General features: G+C 37.4%; 1 protein-coding gene across 4 annotated transcripts in view; it reads left to right on the top strand.

The window, feature by feature from the left end:
- The window catches only part of JMJD1C (jumonji domain containing 1C), a 333,639-nt gene that overhangs the window by 42,119 nt on the left and 268,683 nt on the right, over positions 1 to 22,837 (top strand). Inside the window, exon 1 of one of the 4 annotated variants that reach the window (XM_027590332.2) lies at positions 20,667 to 21,468. The exons of 1 other annotated variant lie outside the window; for it this stretch is intronic. In XM_027590332.2, the coding sequence (XP_027446133.1) occupies positions 21,295 to 21,468 (174 nt within the window). In that variant the 5' untranslated portion in view covers positions 20,667 to 21,294. Of the gene's footprint in view, positions 1 to 20,666; positions 21,469 to 22,837 lie in introns of those variants that run through there. 2 more of the 4 variants (XM_027590272.2, XM_027590282.1) reach the window with 2 other exon arrangements.

The raw sequence follows: 22,837 nt of genomic DNA, 5'->3' as shown, positions 1-22,837 counted from the left end.
CTCAGTTTCCTCATGTTAAAAATTAGAGACATTAATACTTCTAAAGAATATTGTTAGGACTAAATGAGGTAATATATGTTAAATGCTTATCACAGGCTTAATAGATCTCACATGCTGATAAGTCTGAGCTGTTCCTTTGCTGAAGTGCTGTATTTGTGATTGGCAATATATTGTGTCTGGTTTAAAGGGAACATATAATTAACATTTTCAATCCTAATGCCTAAAGGGAAAATTTTAAATGAATCATAGTTTTAAAAAAATGTATTAAAGAAGAATTACATCCTTTTGGTTTCTTCAGGGAGTCAACTAAGTGTAAAATAGACATCAGCTGCAATCCTATTTGCAAGTATTATCAAGATAGTAAAATGCATTGTCAGTAGATAATCCATCTTTTTTGTTATCAAGGAATAGGTCCAAAAGGGGGGGAGAATAGTGGGGAAAACTTGGTTGTTATTATAACCCCTCTTTGTTAAAACTGAAATAACTTTTCTCACAATCTAGAGCAACTAGGAGCAATTTTGCCCCTCAGGGGTCGTTTGATAATGTCTTCAGACATTGTCACAAGGGGATGGGGGAGTAAAGGGTTGAGAGGGGAAGGTGCTGCTCACATCTAGTGGGTCAAGTCTAGGGATGCTGCTAAAACATCCTTTAATGCCTAGGACAGTGCCTCCTCCCCTGAAGAATAATCGGTCTCAAAACGTCAGTAGTGCTGAGGCTGAACCCTTTATCTAGATAGGCATCAGCTTACCTGGGAGCTAACTTTAGGATGTTATGTGAATACTTTGTAGAAATGACTGGATCGTTTTAATGTTTCATGCTTTATTTGTAACTGAAATAGTGGTTTACCTTCTTTAAATTGTGTTAGTTTTCATGGAGGAATTAAGCTAGTAAATTTCTTAGGTAATCACTTCATTGTCTTCCTGAGGAATAGTAAGAAACAGTCCAGCTGACCCATTCTAAAGATGATTTTCATTGATTTATAGTTTTTTTACTTTAGATTTTTATGGTTACTATAATTTTGAGATGAGTTTCCTTATGAAAATAGTTACATAGACTAGAGATGTTGAGACTTTACAAAATGATCATAGGTGGATTAGATCAACCATGTATGGTAATTAGGAATTTAATTTTTTTAAAAATTGGAAGCATTTCACGAATTTTATTTTTTTAATTTTTTTAAAAATTTTTTAAAGATTTTATTTATTTATTCATGAGAGACATAGGGAGAGAGAGAGAGAGGGGGAGAGAGAGAGAGAAAGAAGCAGAGGGAGAAGCAGGCTCCCAAGGAGCAGGGAGCCCGATGTGGGACTCGATCCCAGGACCCTGGGACCATGACCTGAGCCGAAGGCAGACACTCAACCATCTGAGCCACCCAGGCGCCCCATTTCACTAATTTTAAAGAATAAACAAATGGGCTGTTACTGACCTTTCTTGGCAATAGCCAGTACTTATTGAATGCTTCCTTTGTACAACTCTATTCTAAGCAAGTAAGATGTATTCACTCACTGGATCTTCACAGCAAGTTCTGTATATGGGCACTATTATCATTTCCATTTACAGATGAGAAATTGGGGCACAGAGAGATCAAGTTATTTGCCTAGGGTCATACAGCTAGTAAATGGTGGAGCAGGGATTAGAATTTAGAGAACTTAGCTCAAGTTCGCTCTGTTCACCCCTATGTTATTTTATACTGACTTGTCAGCCAAGAATGTTAAAGTATTTTCTGATTAATTACATGTCTCTAGACTGGATCAGTATATGGTTGACCCTTCAACAATGCAGGGGTTAGGGATGTCCACCTATGCATTTGAAAGTCTGCTATGATTTTTTATTCCCCAAAAACTTAACTACTGTTAGCCTCTTCTTGACTGGAGCCCTACTGGTAACATGAACAGTCAATTAACATATATTTTGTATGTTGTATATATTATATACCATATTCTTACATAAAATAAGCTAGAGAAAAAAAATCATAAGAGAAAATACATTTACAATAGTGTACTGTATTTATTTAAAAAAAAATCCATGTATAAGTGGACCTGCACAGTTCAAACCTGCATTGTTCAGGGGTCAGCTGTATAGCTAAAAACCCCTGAAAGGCTTTTAATTTAAAAATGTACTTGTGGCAAATGAAGGGGAGTAAGTCGGAGGGGGAGACGAACCATTAGAGACAATGGACTCTGAAAAACAAACTGAGGGTTCTGGGGGGGGTGGGGGGATGGGTTAGCCTGGTGATGGGTATTAAAGAGGGCACATTCTGCGTGGAGCACTGGGTGTTATGCACAAAACAATGAATTATGGAACACTACATCAAAAACTAATGATGTAATATATGGTGATTAACATAACAATAAAAATTATTTAAAAATGTAATTGTGGCATTGGATTGTACTCTATCAGTTTATATATCTAGATTAGAATGTGCAAGAATGGAAATTTAGAGTTTTTCTTCATGGTCTTTTATCCAAAGAAAACTATGATTCTCTCTCTGATTTAGGTTTTTCTTTTCCACATATGTCTTTCCAGTTTCTGTTTGTCTCCTCCTCCTCTCATATGTTTTAGTACTTTGTTTTTTGGTTTTGTTTGTCTACTAATTTTTACCTTTGCTCTATCCCTAAAATGGTTTTAATAAACTAGAGATTAATTTATTTCTAAAAGAACTGTTTCTGTTACTAAGTGAGGTCATGGAAAAGGTCTAAAAATGGCCTGGGTGGCAGAGAAAACATTAGAAATATACAGAGTTAATAAACCATATATGGATGATCTGTAATTGACTGTAGTCTATTTCAGAAATGTCTTTTGTTAAACGAAGCTTCTAAGTGAATTCTCAAGGCTACAGAATTAAAAAAGACTGTTCAGTTTGAGTACTCGTATTTTTAAAAGGAAAAAAAGCAAAAAAAAATTCGGTGTATTTTTTTTTTTTAACGATTTTATTAGGGGTGCCTGGGTGGCTCAGTCATTAAGCATCTGCCTTAGGCTCAGGTCGTGATCCCAGGGTCCTGGGATGGAGCCCCGCATTGGGCTCCCTGCTCAGCAGGAAGCCTGCTTCTCGCTGTGTCTCTCTCTTTCAAATAAATAAATAAAATCTTTAAAAAATTTTTTTAATTTATTTGACAGAGGGAGAGAGGGAACACAAGCAGGGGGAGTGGCAGAGGGAGAAGCAGGCTTCCCGCTGAGCAGGGAGCCTGATGCAGGGCTCGATCCCAGGACTCTGGGATCACGACCTGAGCTGAAGGCAGACACTTAACGACTGAGCCACCCAGGCGCCCTTGTAATTATATTATAAAATTATCAATAATATGTACTGAAGGAAGGTTGAATGCATTTATCCTATAACCATTGTGTTCACAGCTTTCAGTGCTCATGTGCTAGGCTTTTGAGTTGTCCTGGCTTGTAAATTACATTATTAGGCTGTTTCCGAAGGATTCATTATTGCCCTCATTGAATATACACAGTTGGGATCTGAACTTGCTTCAGAAGATGGGCTCTTTTACTTCTCGATTAAATTTGACTCCTTCCCAGCTGGATCAGAAGTTTTATATTGGCCATAGAAAAATGCTGTCTGATTAGACAGCCTCTAGAATAAAACTACTGTTTTTTAAGATGATTTTTTAAATTGTCAAAGAAACAGATATACATTTTTTCATAGTACTTTCCCACGGTCCTGTGTTTGGAAGATCCAGAAAAATAGAAGAAGATGAACAGTAACAACAACAAAATCTGGTAATCCTACTACTAGAATGAAACCATTGATACTATTTAGTCTTCTAAAAAATCTTTTATCTTTTTGGTTACTGGGATCCTCCTTGTCTTAATACCCCAAAGGATCTGCAGTTCATTTTTAGTTAGTTACATTGAGTAAATCCTGCTAATTCCATGTCTGCTCTGGTTCTTAATTTGTCCAGCCCCCTTATCTCCTGACTCATTCCTTTTCACAGTCATTGTGTTGGATATTAAAATAGTCTTCTCTACTTGGTTGTTCTGTTTCTGTTGTCTTTCCTCTTTTATTCTTCACATTATTAGTAGGTTTATTTCTCTAAAAACCAAATCTGATCCTTGGCTTAAAAACATACTTTGTCTCTAAATGCTTTAAAGAGAAAGTGTGGGCAACATACTATAGCATATATAATGTGCTAGTAGCATTGGAAACAGTGGTTTCATTTATAGTGGCCTCTGACTATTATATATGTGACTAATATGACAAAACTTGATTATCCTCTAGATGCATCCCGTATTTCCAAACACTGGTGTTCTCCTTTGTGATAGTTCTTCTGCCTTGAAACCTTTTTTCTTCTTACCTTTCCACAAAAATGCTTCTTAACTTTCAAAACATAAGTTGGATGTCATCTTTCCTGGTAAGCATTCTTCAGAGTGGTCTGGTGTCCAGCTCAATTCCGGGGACCGGTTGCAAGAGGGTCCCCTACTCCTCCACCATCTTTCTCCCCTCTCCTGGGAAGCATTCTTAAAATGTTCAGATACAATTACTTACTCAGGTGTTTCAGGGGGAACTAATTATACTGCTTTATAACACTTGCCCTGTTGTATTATACTTAGTTGTATATGTCATGTACATTTCTGCTTTCATTGTCAGTTAAGGGAGGTATAGATACCCTGTGATTTGGAATCACAAGATGCTTTTGACTTTAAGAAGGTAATTCTAGGGAAGCAAATTTTGTTTCTCACATATGACTTTCACCTTTTGCTTGAGATATTTTATTATGTTGCCTTTACAGTTTTTATACCTGCCATATGCCTATAGTGTTCTCATTGATTTCGTGTATACATCCATGCTTTATGCTAAAAATATCCAAAAGATTTTCAAGAAGTTTTTAGGGCAGTGGGGAGGAGTGTTTTGAAATTTGCAAAAAAAAAAAAAAAAAAAAACAAAACACCAGTCTAGGACACACCCTCCAAATCGCTTTGGTTTTCTTGATGCTGCTAATTGTCAGTCTCTGAAAATGGCCCTATTTTTGTTAAATTACTCAGTACATCTTTTCAGTGCTAAAAGTTCACAGTACTTCACATTAGCATTCAGGAATCTGTCCAGAGAATTCCCAATATATTATCACCATGTCTATTTCCATAGAATTCTGCAAGATAACACAATTTAAAAGTTAGAAGGACAAAAAGAAATTGATAGTAATAGATAGGTATTATAGCTTTGGAAGGTGCTAGATCACCAATTCATTATTTTGAGAATTTATAAATGGAAAAGAATCAAGAATTTATATAGTTTTTCCTGTGTAAACTGTATTGTAAGACAACCAAATAGTTAATTAGGTAAAGTCTTTTTTAGAAGAATTCCAGATAATAAGTGCAGATGGAATGATAGAATTAGCAAATCCCATTTGGGTAACCTCTAAGTAAATACTGGAGAATGATCATTGAGTGAATTAGGCTGGCAACACTTTAATACAGTAACCAATATGAATATCACTTTAAGTGGGACAGCAAGACATCATGTGTGTCCGAATGTGATGGATTAGGAAAATACATGTATCACCCATGGAAGTATTCTTGCCAAAAGGTATGAATCATGTCTCTAGATCTTACTACAGTTTACAGGAAATATGGGGAATGGAGGAGTATGTTAACATCTAGGAGGAAATAGCTAAATTTAGGATGTGATAAATTCTACAAGACAAATCACTTGTTACAGATTAGCGAGATTTAAAGAGATATATTAATCAGATACAATGTATGGTTCTTGGTTTTGTTCCTGGTTTAGAAAAGCCAAGTTAGAATTTCATTTTTGAGATGATTGAAATTTGAATATAAAGTACATATTAAATGATTTTGAGGAACTGCTAATTTTGTCAGATGTGATAATGGCATTGTAGGGTCAATTTAAAGAAAAGGCTTTAAATGATAGTGATACATTCTTTACTACATATGGGTGAAATGATATGATGTCTGGGATTTGCTATAAAATACTCCAATCCTGCCTTCCCCCCAGAAGAGAGAAAAATTGTAGAATGGGAGAACTGAGATAATGAGACATTTCTGAGTTACGTGGGCATTTGCTCTACAATTATCTCCTTACTTATGTGAATGTTTGAAAATTTTCAGACCAAAAGTTGAGAAAATGAAAACCTAAAAAATGTGTAGCATGAAGGTTTCTAGCAACCTACACAGGAAGAAAGCTGGGTCAATAATATAGTGTCTATATGATAAAAAGCACCTGCTAGGGAAAAGCATGATTCTTCCTATTAAGACCAAAAAGTTTTCCTTCATAGTGTTCTTGAGGACACCATATAATATATTGTTAAAAGCATTTAAAATTACATCTCTTCTATAAATAGAATCTATTTTTTTCGTAGCATTCATCAAAATGGGTAGTGGAATACCATCCATGGTTAATTCCAGTGAAACCAGCTTTATGGCAAACCATTATGATACATTTTGGAAACCTTGCTCCAAGCTGTGTAGGGTTCCCCAGTAGAATTCATTACAGGTCTTATTCCTCTCTTTTAAAAGCTTAGAGAAACAGGGCACCTGGCTGGCTCAGTCTGTGGAGTGTGTGGCGCTTGATCTCAGGGTCATGTATTGAGCCCGATGTTGGGGGTAGAGTTTACTTAAAAAAATATAAATAAAATAAAAACTACAGAAATGAAATAAAACTTAGAGAAACACAAAAACTTCCTATCCATTCGTCTCTCCTCCCCTCCATTTCTGTTATGACTTCTTTCCCTAGCCCTCTTTTGCAAATTAGTTAATATAATGGATACATTTCCTTATAGCTCTTCCAGTTGGCCAAGAAAATTTTATTGAATTTTGTTTTCTGTGGTTTGACTTAAAAACAAGTCTTTTTAAATGTAAAAGTGTATTAAAATAGGCATTTAAAATACTGTAGCCATTTACTTCCTCAGAGATATTGATATTAATACCCTTTCCCTCTCCCCAAAGAATCTGTGTTAGAGTAACTAGATGGACTGTATAAAGTATCCTGTGTACAGTTCTCCATAAACATTGTTTTATGCGGAGCTTTCCTGGGTATTGGACAGCAGTGAATTTGAGATTATATTTCCTGGCAACTGTCTGAAATACAGATCATCTGTGTTACTGATTAAATTTGAGCCATTATTCAGTGAAGCTATGTTAAAGTTTACATTCTTTTTTGAAAATTGAAATGACTAACAAGAACAGGACATTACCTCTAATTTGAGATGAGCCAAGGGAGTGCCTGTGGATAAAGCCAAGACTCTAGGAGATAATCTTAATTACTGGTTTAGTTTTCTATTGCTGTATAACAAATTGCAGTAGCAGTTTAAAACAACACAGATTTATTATCTCATAATTTCCATAGATCAGGAGTCTGGGCGCAGTTTAAGCTGAGTCCTCTACTTAAGGTTTCACAAGGCTACAAACTGAAGTGTTGGCCATGGCTGAGGTTTCACTGAGGCTCTGGATCTTCTTCCAAGCTCACATGGTTATTAGCCGAATTCATTTCCTTCTACTGGTGGAACTTAGGACAGCTTGCCTTTTCAAGGCCAGAGGAAAGTCTCTGACCTCTAGACTCTCTTTTAAAGGGCTTAGCTTTATTAGGTAGGTCCATACAGGAAAATTTCCTCTTTGATTAATTGAATGCCAGTTAGGGACCTTAATTACATCTGCAAAATCTTTTCACCTTTGCCATTTGAAATAATATAATCATGGGAGTGATAGCCCATTCCCTTTGCCCTATTCCATTTGTTAGAAACAAGTTGCCAAGTCCCACTTACACTCAAAGAGAGAGGATTATACAAGGGCATGGGCCTTCGGGGTCATTTTAGAATTTCTTGCCTACCAGTATTATGCTATTACCTGTTATAAAACATTTTTTGTAGGTTATTTTGTTATTATACAGAAAACATTAATCAAAAATTGTCACCCCATAATCCTGGTAGGCAATGTATCAAAATGTTTTCCTTTGGCTGTGTGCATGCATAAGTTTTATAAAGTATGATAAAGCAGAGATACAGTTTTCCATTGCTTTTCACTTAGCAAGGGCATTTGTCTTGTTGCTCACATAACGTTTGTATGTATCATTTTTAGGAGATGAAATTGCTTCAGGTGAATGAATCTGTTATTACTGATTGTCTTAGGTTAATCAAGGTATAACTCACAAACAGTAAAAATCATTGTTTTATGAGTTTTGATAAACACATGTATTTGTATAACTATCATCACAATCAAGAAAGAATGTTATCTTGTGCCCCTGGTAGACAAGCCCTGCTCCCACACTGCAGACCTTGGCAATCACTGATCTACTTTCAGGCTCTGTAGTCTCTCTTTTTCAGCCATATCATATAAATGGAATCATAAACTTTGTAGCCCTTTAGGTTTGGTTGCTTTCACTTAGTATAATGCATTTGAAGTTGTGCAGTAAAAGGAATAGCATTCTTGTGACATAATAAGAAATACATGTTGGGTCTTTGTCCCTGGTTGCTTGTACAGAGCTCCTAAAACCCTGTAATTTCCTGAAAGGAAAATCTTTTGTTATTCATAACAAAGCATTTTTAATCATTCCTGAGTTTATACTAATGAGGTTACTCTTGATGGGCCCCTTCATAGCTTCAGGATGATAGTTGGTTGCCACATGGTTGCTAACCATGTGATTAGAGGGTTGGCACTTTCATCCCCACCCCTTGACCTTCATGGAGGACAGAATGGTTGGCAATTGAGATCAGTTGTCAGTGGCCAGTGATTTAATCAATTGTGCCTATGTAATAGAGCCTAAATAAAACCCTTTAAACAATGGGGTTTGGAGATCTTCACAGTTGGTGAACATATCCACTTGCTGATAGGGTGGCATAGTCCAACTCAGTGGAAACCGAAGTTCCTGTTCTTTGGACCCATATGGACCTTGCCCTGCGTACCTTCTCATCTGGGTCTTTGTTTGTATCTTTTGTAATAGATTGGTAATAGTAAAAAAAAGTGTTCTTTGGAATTTTATGGGCTGTTCTAGCGAATTATTGAACTGAAAGGGAGATGGAGTTTCATCTCCAACTTGTAGCCAAGTCAAACAGAAGTATGTGTAACCTGGGGACCCAATACTTGTGAATGCCATCTGAAGTGAAGGCAGTCTTGTGGGACTGACCCAAAAGCCTGAGGAGTCTGATGCTGACTGAGTTGTTATTGTCAGAATTGAAATGAATTGTAGGATGCCTGGTGGTATCAGGGTTAGAGAATTAGATGGTGTGAGGAAAAAAACTGATACATTTGGTGTCAGAAATGTTGTTTTGAGTAAAAATACCTCAGTTGCTCAAAGAATAGGCAACTCAGCTGCCTAAGGTTTGGCCCTTGCCCATCTCCTGGGAGGTAACCTTTAAGCCCTTGGAATATCCTGCCTGATAAGAGTGTCTTTGCCTACTTAAGGGACTTTGGCCACCTCATATTGTCTATGCTGACAGTGTGGCTGACAAGGTGGTGGAGACTTTGTGCAGTGTGGTATCAGCTTGACCTCTGGCGGAGTTGGAGGCTAAGGTTGGTTGTGCAGATGGTCAGCCCTACCTACATGTCAGACCCCTGATAAAAATGCTCGACACCACGCCTCAGCTGCGTTTCCCTGGTTGCCAGTACTCCATGCATGCTGTAATACATTCTTGCTGGAAGATGGGCATGCTGTCTCCACAACTCTGCTGGGAGAGAACAACTGGAAGCTTGGTGTCTCCCGGACCCTGTCCTATATCCCTCTTCCCTTTACTGGTTTTAATCTGTATCTTTTTGCTATAACAAACTGTGACCCTGAATAAAACGGCTCTTTTGAGTTTCATGAGTTTCTAGTGAATCATTGAACCTAAGGATGGCTTTGGGGATCCCTGAACTCCAGAGGTTCATCCATATTATTGCTAGTACCAGTACTCAGTTTTTTTATTGTTCAGTAGCATTTGAAGTTTGTTAATTCTCCAGTTGAGCTGGTTGTTTCCAGCTATTGGCAATTATAAATAAAATTGCTACAGGGTATAGGTTTTTTGTGTGAACATAGGTTTTTATTTTACTTGAGTAAATAACTAAGAGTCGGATTGCTGGGTTATATGAAAAGTGTCTGTTTAACTGTGTTAGAAACTACTAAACTCTTTTGCAAAGTGGTTGTACCATTTTGCATTCCTCCCAGCTACCACGCTATGAGTGTTCCAACTGCTTCTCATACTCAATATTTATTTTTTTTAAAGATTTTATTTATTTATTTATTTGAGAGAGAGAAAGAGAGAGAGAGAGAGCATGAGAGGGGGGAGGGTCAGAGGGAGAAGCAGACTCCCTGCTGAGCAGGGAGCCCAATATGGGACTCGATCCCGGGACTCCAGAATCATGACCTGAGCAGAAGGCAGTTGCTTAACCAACTGAGCCACCCAGGCGCCCTACTCATACTCAATATTTAGTATTGGCAGTTTTATTTTTCTTTTAGTTTTAGTCATCCTGGTAGATGTGTAATAGTATCTCACACAAATAGTTGTGCTTTGCATTTCTCTGATGACTAATGATGTTGAATGTCTTTTCATGTGCTTATGATGCCATTCATATATCTTACTTGATGAAGTGTCTGTTCAAATCTTTTGCCCATTAAAATTTTTATTATTGAGTTTTGAGAGATCTCTAAATATTCTGGATACCAGTCTTTTATCAGATGGGTATTTTGCAAATATTTTCTCCCCATCTGTAACCGTTGGAGAAGAGTTTTTAATTTTAATGTTTAATTTTATAAATTTTATAGATTTTAAAAATCTTTGCCCAGTGTCATGAAGTTTTTTATGTTTTCTTCTAGGACTTTTTTAGTCTTATATTTTACATTTAGGTCTATCATTTTGAGTTAATTTTAGTATATGGAGTGAGATATTTTGGGGGGCACATGGATATCTAATTGTTCTAGGACCACTTTTTGATGGGGCCATCCTTTCTCCACTGAACTGCATTTTTACTTTTGTCAAGAATCAATTGCCCATATGTATGTATGGGTCTGTTTCTGGACTCTATTTTTTCTATTCATCTATTTATTCTTTTGCTGATGTCATGCTGAGTTGATTAATGTATCTTTATAGGATAACCCTGAGATAAGATAGTATGTCTTCCAATTTTTTCTTTTTAAATTGTTTTGGCTGTTCCAGTTCCTTTGCCTTACTTACTTTGTTGATTTTAGAATCAACTCATTGATGTCAACGTAAAAAAAAATAGCTGTTCTTTTGATTGAGATTACTTTGAATTTGTAGATGAATTTGGGGAGAACTGAGTCTTCAAATACATGCTCATGGTATATCAGTTCACTTATTTAGATCTTCATTCATCAATACTTTGTAGTTTTTGGGAGGCCTGGGTGGCTCAGTCGTTAGGCATCTGCCTTCGGCTCAGGTCATGGTCCCAGGGTCCTGGGATCGAGCCCTGCACTGGGCTCCCTGCTCCGTGGGAAGCCTCCCACTCTCCCTGCTTATGTTCCCTTTCTCGCTGTGTCTCTCTCTGTCAAATAAATAAATGAAATCTTTAAAAAAAATACTTTGTAGTTTTCAGCATAGAGATCTTTCATATATTTTATTACATTTATACATATTTTTATGTTTTCTGGCTCTATTATAAATAGTACTGTTTTTAAGTTTGGATTTTCCTTTTCTCCCCCAGTGTATAGAGATATAATTGATGTTTGCATAGTAATCTTGAATCTTGCAACCTTGCTAAACTCACTTATTAGCTCCAGGAGGTTTTTTTTGAAGATTCTTTGTGAATGGACATAGACAATCATTCCATCTGTGAATAGAGGCAGGTTTATTTTTTCCTTTTCAATCTGTATGCCTTTTATTTCTTTTTTTTTTTTTTGTCTTACTGTACTTTCTAGATCTTGAGTGTGTTATTAAATAGGAGTGGTGACAGCTGATGTCCTTCTTCTGAATCTTTAGGGGAAAACATTGAGTCTTTTATTATTAACTATGATGTTAGCAGTAAGTTTTTAGTATATGCACTTCATCAGGTTATATAAGTGCCCTTCTATTCCTGATGTGCTCTAAGTTTATCATGAATGGGGTTGGATTTTCTTAAATGCTTAGTTTTTGCATTTGTTCATGCCATCATATTTTTCTTCTTTATTTGTTGACCTGATGAGTTATACTGATTGATCTTTTAATGTTGATTCAACTTGTATTCCTGGGATAAATCCCTACTGGTTGTGGTATTTTATCTTTTTTTCAAGTTACTGAATTTGACTTGCTAATATTTTGTTGAGGATTTTTGCATCTGTGAAGGGTAATGATCCATAGTAGTTTTTTTCTTGTGATTCCTTTGTCTGATTTTGTTTTCAGGGTAATGCTGGCCTCATAAAATGAGTTGGAAACTGTTCCCTCCTGTCCTGTTTGTGTAGATTTTCTCCCACTCTTTTTCCTATCTAGTTTCAGCTTTGATAATCTCTCTTGACCTATATTCAAGTTCATTGATTCTTTCCTCAGCTGTGTCAAGTCTGTTGCTGAACCTGTCAAAGGCTTTTTAAAATTTTGTTACTGCATTTCTCATTCTTTAGCATTTCAGATTGACTCTTTTAGCCTTTCTGTTCAACTCTTGTGGTTTCTACCTATGATATTTGCCATCTGATCATACCTATTGTTTGCCTTTTCCATTTGATCCTTCATTATTATTATTAATAATTATTTTAATTCACTGGTTGATAGTTCCAACATTTTAATTCACTGGTTGATAGTTCCAACATTTTAGTTATGTCTAAGTCTGCTTCTGTTGACTATTTTGTCTCCTGAGACTATTTTGTCTCCTGACTGATTTGTTTGCCCTTGAAATTTTGTGTAGCTTATAATTTTGGGAGGGTGAGGGTGGTTTACCGAAGGAATGATGCAAACAAAAGAATTTAAGGAGATGTTTTTATACAACTTATAGAAAAGGCAGTGTAACTTCAATATGTATGCACTACACCTTGGAGACCAGGGAAATCACCCCTGTGGCCAGGCTTATGCTTTTTGATTGAATGCCAGCCATCATTTGCAGGATAGTAGAGATTGAAGTATATAGTATTTATGTTAATAAAGGGTTATGACTCTTGTTCTGCTAAGTTGTTTGAGTTGTTTGTGTGTGGGGTTGAATCAGTCTTGCCTGGAGTTGATTGGGTTTATGTGTTGTTTTTTTTTTTTTGCTTTGGTTACATTCAGTGCATCATCAATTTTAAATACTTCTATCATCACTTTGTGCTTAAGGGTGGGGGTTGATTTGCTGAAAAGTTTTAACTCAGTGTTTTTTTATTCCATCTATATCTTTAGGCCTTACTTGTACATCTGTACTTCGGAGAGGCTCTCTCTGTGCTCTTTTGTTTTTTCTCTGTACTGGAAGCTGATTTGCCTTGCAGTGGTGGGCATGGAGCATATCTTTTGTCGTAGACCAACATTAATCGTAGCCAGGCTCTGTTTCCCTCTCTTACTAGTAATCCAGCTTTTTCCCCACTAATAGTAGACCTCTATTGTTTGGGGCCAGGGTATTTCCTGTCCCTCCATCAGGGGTATCATCTAATTTTGAAAGAATTATAAAAATTTGAATTATAAAACTACTAGAAGAAAATATAGAAGAATACCTACATATATTCTAAGCATGACTTAAGGTTGAAACATAAAGATACTAGCATATTTGTATAAAAATTTAAAACTTACGAATATTAAAAGCAAATTGCAAGTGGGGACATAAACATCCATGTAAATTTAGATATAAAAAATGAAACAATTGATTTTAAGATAATTTTTGCAATTAGAATAGCTGAAAAAAGGACTTTTAGGTATTATAAACAAAGAATATAAAGGCATGCAAGGTAAAGGTTTTAGATACAAAGCTTATGTGTAATGCAGAGAATCTCAAAAATTCCTCCATTTGAAGTTAGTTCTGATAGATTAATATCATAGCTTTAAGAGCAAATTTGGAGAGCAAAGGAAGCAATTCTGCAATGCTGTTTAAAAATTGTTTAATTGGGAAGTCCTTTGGCCTGTACTATTTGTATATATGTATTAATGATCGATATATTTATCTTCTGTGAGACCTTTGAGATAGAACCTTTCTGGCCAAACACATTTGTTTTCCTAAAGCAAGATTACTTTTTGTCAATCCTTTGATATTTTTCAGCTTTGAAACTACCATGTGACAGGAGAAGATACTTTGCTACTTGATGAATTATTCAGAAGTCTTAATTGCAAGCTTTTAGGAACCTTAAAGATTATATCAGCCTCTACATGTTATATATTATTCCTAGGGAAGCAAAGTGGTTTGTTCAAAGTTAGTGGTAGAAGTAACCTAGACTTGTTTGACTCCTGCTCTTTGATTATACTATATTATATGACTGCTAATTTCTTATTTTCTACATTTGGGATATACATCTTAAAACATCCATTTGTAAAGGGCTATATGGAATGGGAATTGACCAGTTTTAACCTAAGTGTTTGTATATTTTGTGAAAGGTGAAGTTGGTTAGCCTTTTGAGTATTTCTCTTGGCCATTTAATTTTGGGTGATATAGAAATGTGCCCTGGAGTAGCAGAATGTTTGGGGGATGTTGATTTCAATTTTAAGTTTGTAGTTAAGGTCTTTTTTTTGAAGTCTGGTTTTCATATGTGTCAGTTGTGATTTTAAGGGAAAATTCTAAGGCCTCTCTTCCTGTGAGCTTCTGTGAACATAGGCCTTGGAATTGGAACACTATTTTATACACTCTCTTTAACTGAATAAATAATCTGTAATACTGAAGCATATGTGGAGCTAGAAGACAATGCTTTCCTTTATATATAAGGAATAATTTATTTTTATTGCATATTTATGTTTTGTATGTTATAGATCTTATTATATGTAATCATGTGGCTTTTTCTAGAACGTGCCAAAGAAAAGAATGACTAAAGATTCCCTATATTTTACTGCTAGGTCTTGTTTTGTTTTGTTTCTTTGAAGCGAGATGCCATTAATTTGAGAAATGTGCCTCAGAGCTGTGTGTTCTTGATCATAAAGTTCCTTCATTATGTAGAATCTAGTTGCCTCTTTGGGGAAGAACATTGATGGAGTATAGATAGCATGCTGAGGTTTTGAGTCAGTATTTTTAGCTTAGATTTTACTTTGACTTTCCCTCATTTATAGCTTGAATGTAGGAATAGAGGCTCTTTTCCTTAACTTACTTTCATGGACATGAACAGAAGCATTCTTTAGTACTTTAAGCTCTGCTACAACTAACATGTGGCTAAGTAAAATCTTAGGAGAACAATAGGAACATAACCCTTTAGGAACCTAACCTGTTCATATATGAAAGAGCTAATATAATAGTTGAAGTTGCAAAATGCAGACTGCCATGTAGCATGTTTTAATAGTAGTTAATAGTTGAAGCATTTATGAGAGGGATGATAAAAAAACAAAAAGTTCTGTGGGACACCCTGGAAGACCTTGCTGAATGCTCAATGGCAGCTGTTCATTTCCTTCTTGCTTGTAGCTCCTCATTCAGCAGATTAGGAAAATTCCAACGTTTTTTGCATTATTTCTAAATTTAAAAATTTTTTATCATTAAAAATTAAAGTTTCAGTTTTTTAAGATTTATTTATTTATTTGAGAGAGCGAGAGAGCATGAGCTGGAGAGATGGGAGAGGGAAAGAGAATCCCAAGCAGACTCTGTGCTGAGTGTGGATCCCGATGTGGGGCTCATTCCCCCCACCCTGAGATCATGACCAGAGCTGAAATCAAGAGCTAGGCACTTAATGGACTGTGCCACGCAGGTGCCCCTAAAGTTTCATTTTTAAAAGAAAATGTTGAAAAAAAGTGGTAGGTTCCTGTTCAGCCAGAATATAAATTGGAAACTGGGTAACAAATGTAGAGAGCATGCAATTAAAAGGCCAAGTGGAGATTGCTTTTTGCTCTCTTTCCTGTCCTTTCTACCTTCCTTTCTTCATTTTCTATCCTGCTCACTCCACATGGCATCAAGAGGACACTGAGGAAATTATGTTTGTACGTTGGCTTCATCAAAGACATTATTTGAGATTGTTCTCTTTAGAATACTAAGAATAGATTGATGTTTTGGATATATACTCATAGGATCATTTTTGGGTTTGCCTCAGATTGGTCGTTTAGGTAATGCAATGAATGTTTTTCTTGTGAATTGTAACTCTTTATCTGTGTCTGTTCTTTAGAAATGTTCCTTAGGAACAACTGTGCTTTTCTGGGAAGCCCAAGTTTTATGAAGGCTTTATGTTGTACCTCCATAATGAAATGAAATAATATGTAGAAGCCGTTATTTTAAAGGCAATGAATAACTTTGTAGGAAGAACAAGAACTCATATTTATGAGTGTTGATTTAGAGACTTGAAGTTCCTCTTAATTTGGTTGGATTTATAAAAAGGCACATTTTGTTATATTCATTAACTGATTTGATGCCATTTATGGAGTATCTACTCTGCACAAAGCTTAGTTGATACTGGGAGTATAGTTGTGGAAAAGATTAGAGCTTATACTCTACCAACGGAGATAAATATAAAACAATTATATAATAAATGGTATAAATACAGTTGTGATAAGCTCTAAGACAAATGGAGAATGTTTTGAAAGTCCGTAGTGGGGGATTCTAAGGCTGGGAATCAGAGATGGCTTTCTTTGGGAAAGTGACATTTGAGTTATGTTATCATTATCATAAATTTTGATCAAGGACTTCAGTTTAAATAAGTGTTTGGGGGAGGCGCCTGGGTGGCTCAGTCATTAAGCGTCTGCCTTCGGCTCAGGTCATGATCCCAGGGTCCTGGGATCCAGCCCCACCTGCACTGGGCTCCCTGCTCAGCGGGAAGCCTGCTTCTCCCTCTCCCACTCCCCCTGCTTGTGTTCCCTCTCTTGCTGTCTCTCTCTCAAATAAATAAATAAATAAAATCTTCAAAAAATAAAATAAGTGTTTAGGGAAATACTTAAATGGAAGTTATTTAAGGTTTAGTGATAAACACAGTAACATAAACTTATTTCCATCCTATTCTTGGTCTTCCACTTGTATAATTCAGTTGAAATTTTTGGCTACCTTTATTTTATTTTTTTATTATTATTTTTGATTTTTAAAACTTTATTTTTCACACCCAGAAGAAGTACTTTATTAAACACGTTACCGTGGCTTCCTTCATTGTAATATTGACTTTAACAGTTCCTAGATGTGCCTGTATGTAAAGTCTAAGACCTCATAACCCAATCCAGTCATCACATTTGACAATTAAGAAAAGCCTCCAACTTATAATAGATTTGAAAAATTATTTGTTAAAATGCACTAAACTTATCTTTTATGCCATTCTGTTGATGCTTCCTTAAATAAACAAACTGAAGCATTTCTATTGTCTCTTTCCACCTACACTGTGAGCTACTCAAAAGACAGGCCCTATCTCTAGAACCTTGCAGGATATGAGACATATAATTGCTAAATAAATCAGTTATGAATAGCCTATGTTAATAAGGAGGTGGCAACTTGGTGACTGACCTTCATGTTTCTTTTAAGTGACAATTTAGCATAATGCAGGCTGCTTTGGAATCATAAGGCCTAATTTTGAATCCCAGTTCCTGAATGTGTGTATGCTTAGGCGAGTAACTTCATCTTTTAAATAAATAAAGTAAGATTATAGGTATAAAGTACTTAGCTTAGTGTCTGAGGCATAGTAAGTGTCCCATAAATGATGGTTAATATTGTAAGATACATGCACTAAACTTTTTTCCCTTTGTGTTTTTTTATGTTGTTTATAATAGACACTTATAGTGACACAAAATACTGGTATTTAAGAGAGTAGATAATTGGCCAAATCAAAAAGTGAAAAATTTATAGCTAGTAGACTGCTTATTGAAACTAAACTTTATGAACTACTAATTATTGATAATTAAGTGGGTAATTATGACCCTTATCATTACAATGAATATATTTCCTTCCTTTGTAGGTCACGTTTTTTAAAAAATAAAACAGATTGTTTTTATGAATAAATTTTTGTGGATTTTTAAAAAATCTCACAATGTGTCTTTTATATAAAGATATTTGATGTATGAGGTTTGCTTGAATTGAGGGGGGTGTATGTATTTAATTGCAGGATGTGAGACACATAATAAGTGCTAAATAAATCAGTTATGAATAGCCTATGTTAATATTACCTGTGGAGATGGAAAAAGTATAAGATCTAGTCTGTTTTCAATTTTTCAGCTTCTGTAAGTAAACTTAGTCATTTTAAATACTTTTGTGTCACTCTCTGCCTCTATAGTGAAAAATTCTATAACTTTTAAAAAAATCGACTAGTGCATTTTCTGAGGATCTTTATAAAAGCAAAGAAAGGATGTAAAGGAACTAATTGAACAAACAAATATTCTAAGGTTTCAAATCTGACTTTAAAATTTATTTTAATCCATGTTATTTAGAGTTATGATTTGCTGGCAAAACAGTATAAACAGTCCTTGAAACAAAGCAAAAAATGCCAGCAAGCAAACAAAAATCCTTTAAGACCTTTTTATTCTACATTAAAAAAAAATATATTTCAAGTTTCTCTAAAAGCAAAATATCTACAAATTCGTGTTTTTTTTCCTTGTAATTTGTAGTCATTAGCCAGACTCAGGGGATTCAGAGAATAATATTTAGAATGCAGTACTAAGAATATAAGACATTTGGGCGCCTGGGTGGCTCAGTTGGTTAAGCGACTGCCTTCAGCTCAGGTCATGATCCTGGAGTGCCAGGATCGAGTCCCACATTGGGCTTCCTGCTCAGCAGGGAGTCTGCTTCTCTCTCTGACCCTCTTCCCTCTCGTGCTCTCTCTCATTCTCTCTCTCTCAAATAAATAAATAAAATCTTAAAAAAAAAGAATATAAGACATTTGATTGAAAAGGTTATGAAGATATATGGCCTTCTGCACTTGAAATATTTTGATTGATTTGGTGGATTTACATGCTTTTCAGAGCACTTCCAAGGATAGCACTCAGCATGTAGTGAGGGCTCTTAGGAGTCCATTTAGAAATTTACCTATAAAAATTGAAATCAGGTGGCAGTTTTATGTAAGGCATCCCACCAATCAATACTTCAAATATATAATTTAGTGAGTGGGATTTATGTAATAAGAGTGTTATTTTCATCTCTTAAGTGACTATTTATATTTTCTCACTTGCTTCTAGAATATCACTGAGACTAGGAAGCGGGCAATTTTCGTTAACAATTGTGTCCTCCTCAAGATGACAAAGCAAATCATTGATAATTTGGTATCAATGCAGATCTTAGTTTTTTCTCCTTCCATATGTTAGGTTATTTTCACCAGATTATTTTACTGGCTCCTTAATTCAAGTTGAGATTTTAGAAATCTTAGTCTGTAGTTCTCAAGATGATTAAGTATGCACTAAAAGAGTGGGCCTGGAAATAAAATTGCATAAGTGAAATTAAATTTTTCTCTCAACTTGCCAGTATGCATTTCTGGACATGGTTTTCCTTTATCTATTACAATTTCCTATTTGGTCTTTAGCAGAATTAGATCATGATGATTAAAATCTGTCTTCCTTGTAATTTTCTTTTATAACCTTTTTGCAGTGGCCTTGTTTTTTCTACTTCAAACAACTCAGCTTGGGTGTTCCAAGAAAGATAAAAGCCTTAAGTTTATTTTAAACATTCAGATTACTAATGTAAACTCCTTTAAAAAGGTAATTTTTGGGAGGGGGTGCCTGAGTGGCTCAGTTGGTTAAGCAACCCACTCTTGATTTTGGCTCAGGTCATGAACTCCAGGTTGTGAGATGAGACAGCGGTTTGGCTCCATGCTGGACGTTTAGCCTACTTAAGATTATCTCCCTCCCTCTCTCTGCCTCCCCACCCGCCTCTCTCTCAAAATAATAATAATTTTTTAAAAGGTAATTTTTTTGGAGTAGAGGTTTAGGAAAATCTCTAAGAAATCAAAGTTTATTTTTTTTAGAAACCAAAATTTAGAGTAAATTTTCATTGGGCTAGAAGGATTTTTGGTCATTAGTGGCCCTGAAAAACAAAACAAAACAATACGGGACTGGGATTTTTAAAACTACCTTTTAAAAACACTGTAATGTATGTCTGAAATTGAACTGCTCACAGACATGTAGAAGATAGCTCTGTTTTAGAAGAATTCAAGGATTGGATCTGTATGTGTAGGGACTACAAAGTCCTGTTGTGATTGGACGGGAAGTAAACATAATTTATTTTACTGAATTGTGATTGGCTAAAAACCTTTTCTTTCCACGATAGTCTCTATAATAACTGAATCCGGAGCCTTTCCCTGTTGTTGTTTGTTTATGATTAGTGAGTTTGAGGTATGTGCTAGTCCTGAAAGAACTCAAATTGGCACAGAAACTGTAGATTTTAGGGACATTGACAGAAGCCCTCAACAGGGCGTTTGACATTTTTACCACAAAGCAGTAGCGAGGTGTAAATCTCTGAAATGTAATTAGTATCGTTGCAAACAGGAAGGATGAAAGGATGACAGTGTTTTCTTCATTTTCATTTGGAGTCGTGCACTGTTCTGCAATGACTGTTTTCAATGGAAAGTGTTGCTCTGCTTTGTTTTCAGTGGAAAGTGTTGCTCTGCTTTGCTGCTAGGACTGTTGTTTCAGGCGAAATTTGGGCTACCTCAGGTGGCGCGCACCATGTGTTCTGAAAAACATTGCTCTGGACATGCGGGGTTTAGCTGGAGTTTATTTTGTGACCCAGGGTGGAACCAGCACGATTCACTTTCTCCTCCCCCCCTTCCCCCACAGACACTTTTGAGGGAGCGGCGAATAGCGAGGTGACCCTCAAATCCTCTTAATGGTGTTACCAAGGGAGAGCATTCCTTTCTCCCACCCCGCTCCTTACTTCTTAGCCTGGCTGGTCCCACGGCCCCCTTGGCAGCGTCGTCGGGCACTACTTTCCGTCTGTGGTGGTTCCTCCGACCCTTTCCCGAGGCTCCCTGCCCCCGCCCGCGCCGGCGGAAGGAGACGCACGGCGCTCGCAGCCTGCCAGTGGATGGGGAGGCGGAGTAGTACTGTCCACTGCGAGGTGGCGGCAGTGACTGGGGCTGCCTCAGGGCTTCCGACGGCGACGGGGGGTGTGGGGATTTCTGTCAGTTTGTGTGTGTGTGTGTGTGTGTGTGTGTGTGTGTGTGTGTGTGGCTACAGTCAGAGGCAGCTAGTCGGCGAGTCTGGGGGAGTGTTGAGTGTGAGAGACCGAGGTCGCTGTGCCCTTCTGGGCAGAGCGTCCGGTGCGCCCCCGAGTCCGCACTCGCTTGCTCGCGGGGCTGCGGCCGTCCCCCAGTCCGCTCTCCTCAGCATGGGCGGCCGGTAGGAGCAGGGTTTCGCTGGTTCCCTCGCAGTGGAGGAGGCAGCAGCAGCTTCAGCAGTGATGGCTATGGCGGTGGAGAAGCGGCTGGAACTGGTGGGGAAGCGGTTCCTGTGTGTGGCGGTCGGCGAGGAGGCTCGGCCGGAGCGCCGAGAGAGTGGACGCTGCTTGCGGGGCTGGCGAGCGGGGGTCATCCGAGCTGTGTCACACAGGGACAGCCGCAATCCAGACCTGGCGGTAAGAGAGCGAGTGCCCCTCAGTCTCCCAGCCCACGCCCGCACTGCTGTCTCTGGCAGCACCTTGTCTGGTTACCTCTGGCACCTCCCGCAGCTCAGCCAGCTGGCGGTCACGCCCCTCTTTGGAGCCGTCGTCGGCTTTGCCCTCATCCCCTGCTGGGGTCTCCCATCTCCTCGTGAGTAGTTTCCCCGGTGGGAGCGGTGCCGGAGCGGGACCCCCGAGGCTCCCGCACAGGCCCCGCCAGGCCCCGCCAGGCCCCTTGGCCGCTGCCTGGGAGGGGTTCGGCGCCCCCGCAGTGGCCGTGGAGACCTTACCGAAAGGCGGGGCTGTGAGCCAGTGCCGCTGGGGCAGGTGGGGGTGGCGGACAGAACACAGACCACTCATGGCGGTAGGGGGCCATCTTCACCAACATCTCTTTCCTTGAAAAAGTCTTAACTAGTGTAGGGTTTAGAGACTTAAAACTTAGGCAGTAAGGGTTGCTGAGAGGGAGGGAGAAAAGGAAAGAGACACATCTATGGTGTTTCAGGCTGTCCTGGGATTCGTGTGTATTTTCCAGGCAAAGGCTGTGTGAGTGGTGGCATCTTGATGAAACCTCTGTCTACAGATGCTTGTATTTCTAATTGGAAACGATGAAAATGAAAATTTTTGATTTGGAGGGTCATAGAATTAACCCATCCCTCCCTCCATTCCTTCCTTCCATTTGTTTTTTTTCCTGTGGGGTTGTGGATTTTTAGAAAGTAAATAGTGTTTTAAAATTCATCCTGGGTTTTATACAATTGTAAATGAAGCAAGAAGTATTATAAATTAAAATGTTATGCCCTGCCGAACCTTAAGGGTCTTTTTCTTTGCTTTCTTTTCCTTTCATATGATACTGCCAATATTTTTTTTCAATAATGTAGGAATGTGCACCATTTCGAGACGGGATATCCTCTGATAGTGTTCCAAGGACATTTTCACTTGGGGACAGGTTGGAAGGGGTGGAGTAGAGGCTAGGCATTGAGTAGTCTTCTCAAGGTTGATTTGCGAGTACATAATCCACAAAATTTATTGGTAGTGCCTTGGGGTATTTAATTTTTTACTGAAAGCTTCAAACATGGTAATATTTTCTTTCCTTTTGTATATCTGCGAGTTTACATTTCCAAATTCACTTTAATATCTGTCTATACATGTGCGTACCTATTTTAATATTTTTCTTGGTTTCCGACTGCTTTTGTAAATCCGTTTCATGACTGTAGTCAATGATATGGTTTCATTGGGCAGGTACTAATGTTGACTTGATATTGCAAAATAGGCTTGTTTTGCTAATAGGTATTTCTAATAGGAATTAAGCAGAATAAAGGTGATTTTGAAGATTTTGCTTGGTTAGTCT

Source organism: Zalophus californianus, chromosome 15, assembly GCF_009762305.2.
Source record: "Zalophus californianus isolate mZalCal1 chromosome 15, mZalCal1.pri.v2, whole genome shotgun sequence".
NCBI lineage: Eukaryota > Metazoa > Chordata > Mammalia > Carnivora > Otariidae > Zalophus > Zalophus californianus.
This window is presented reverse-complemented; position numbering and strand designations above follow the sequence as displayed.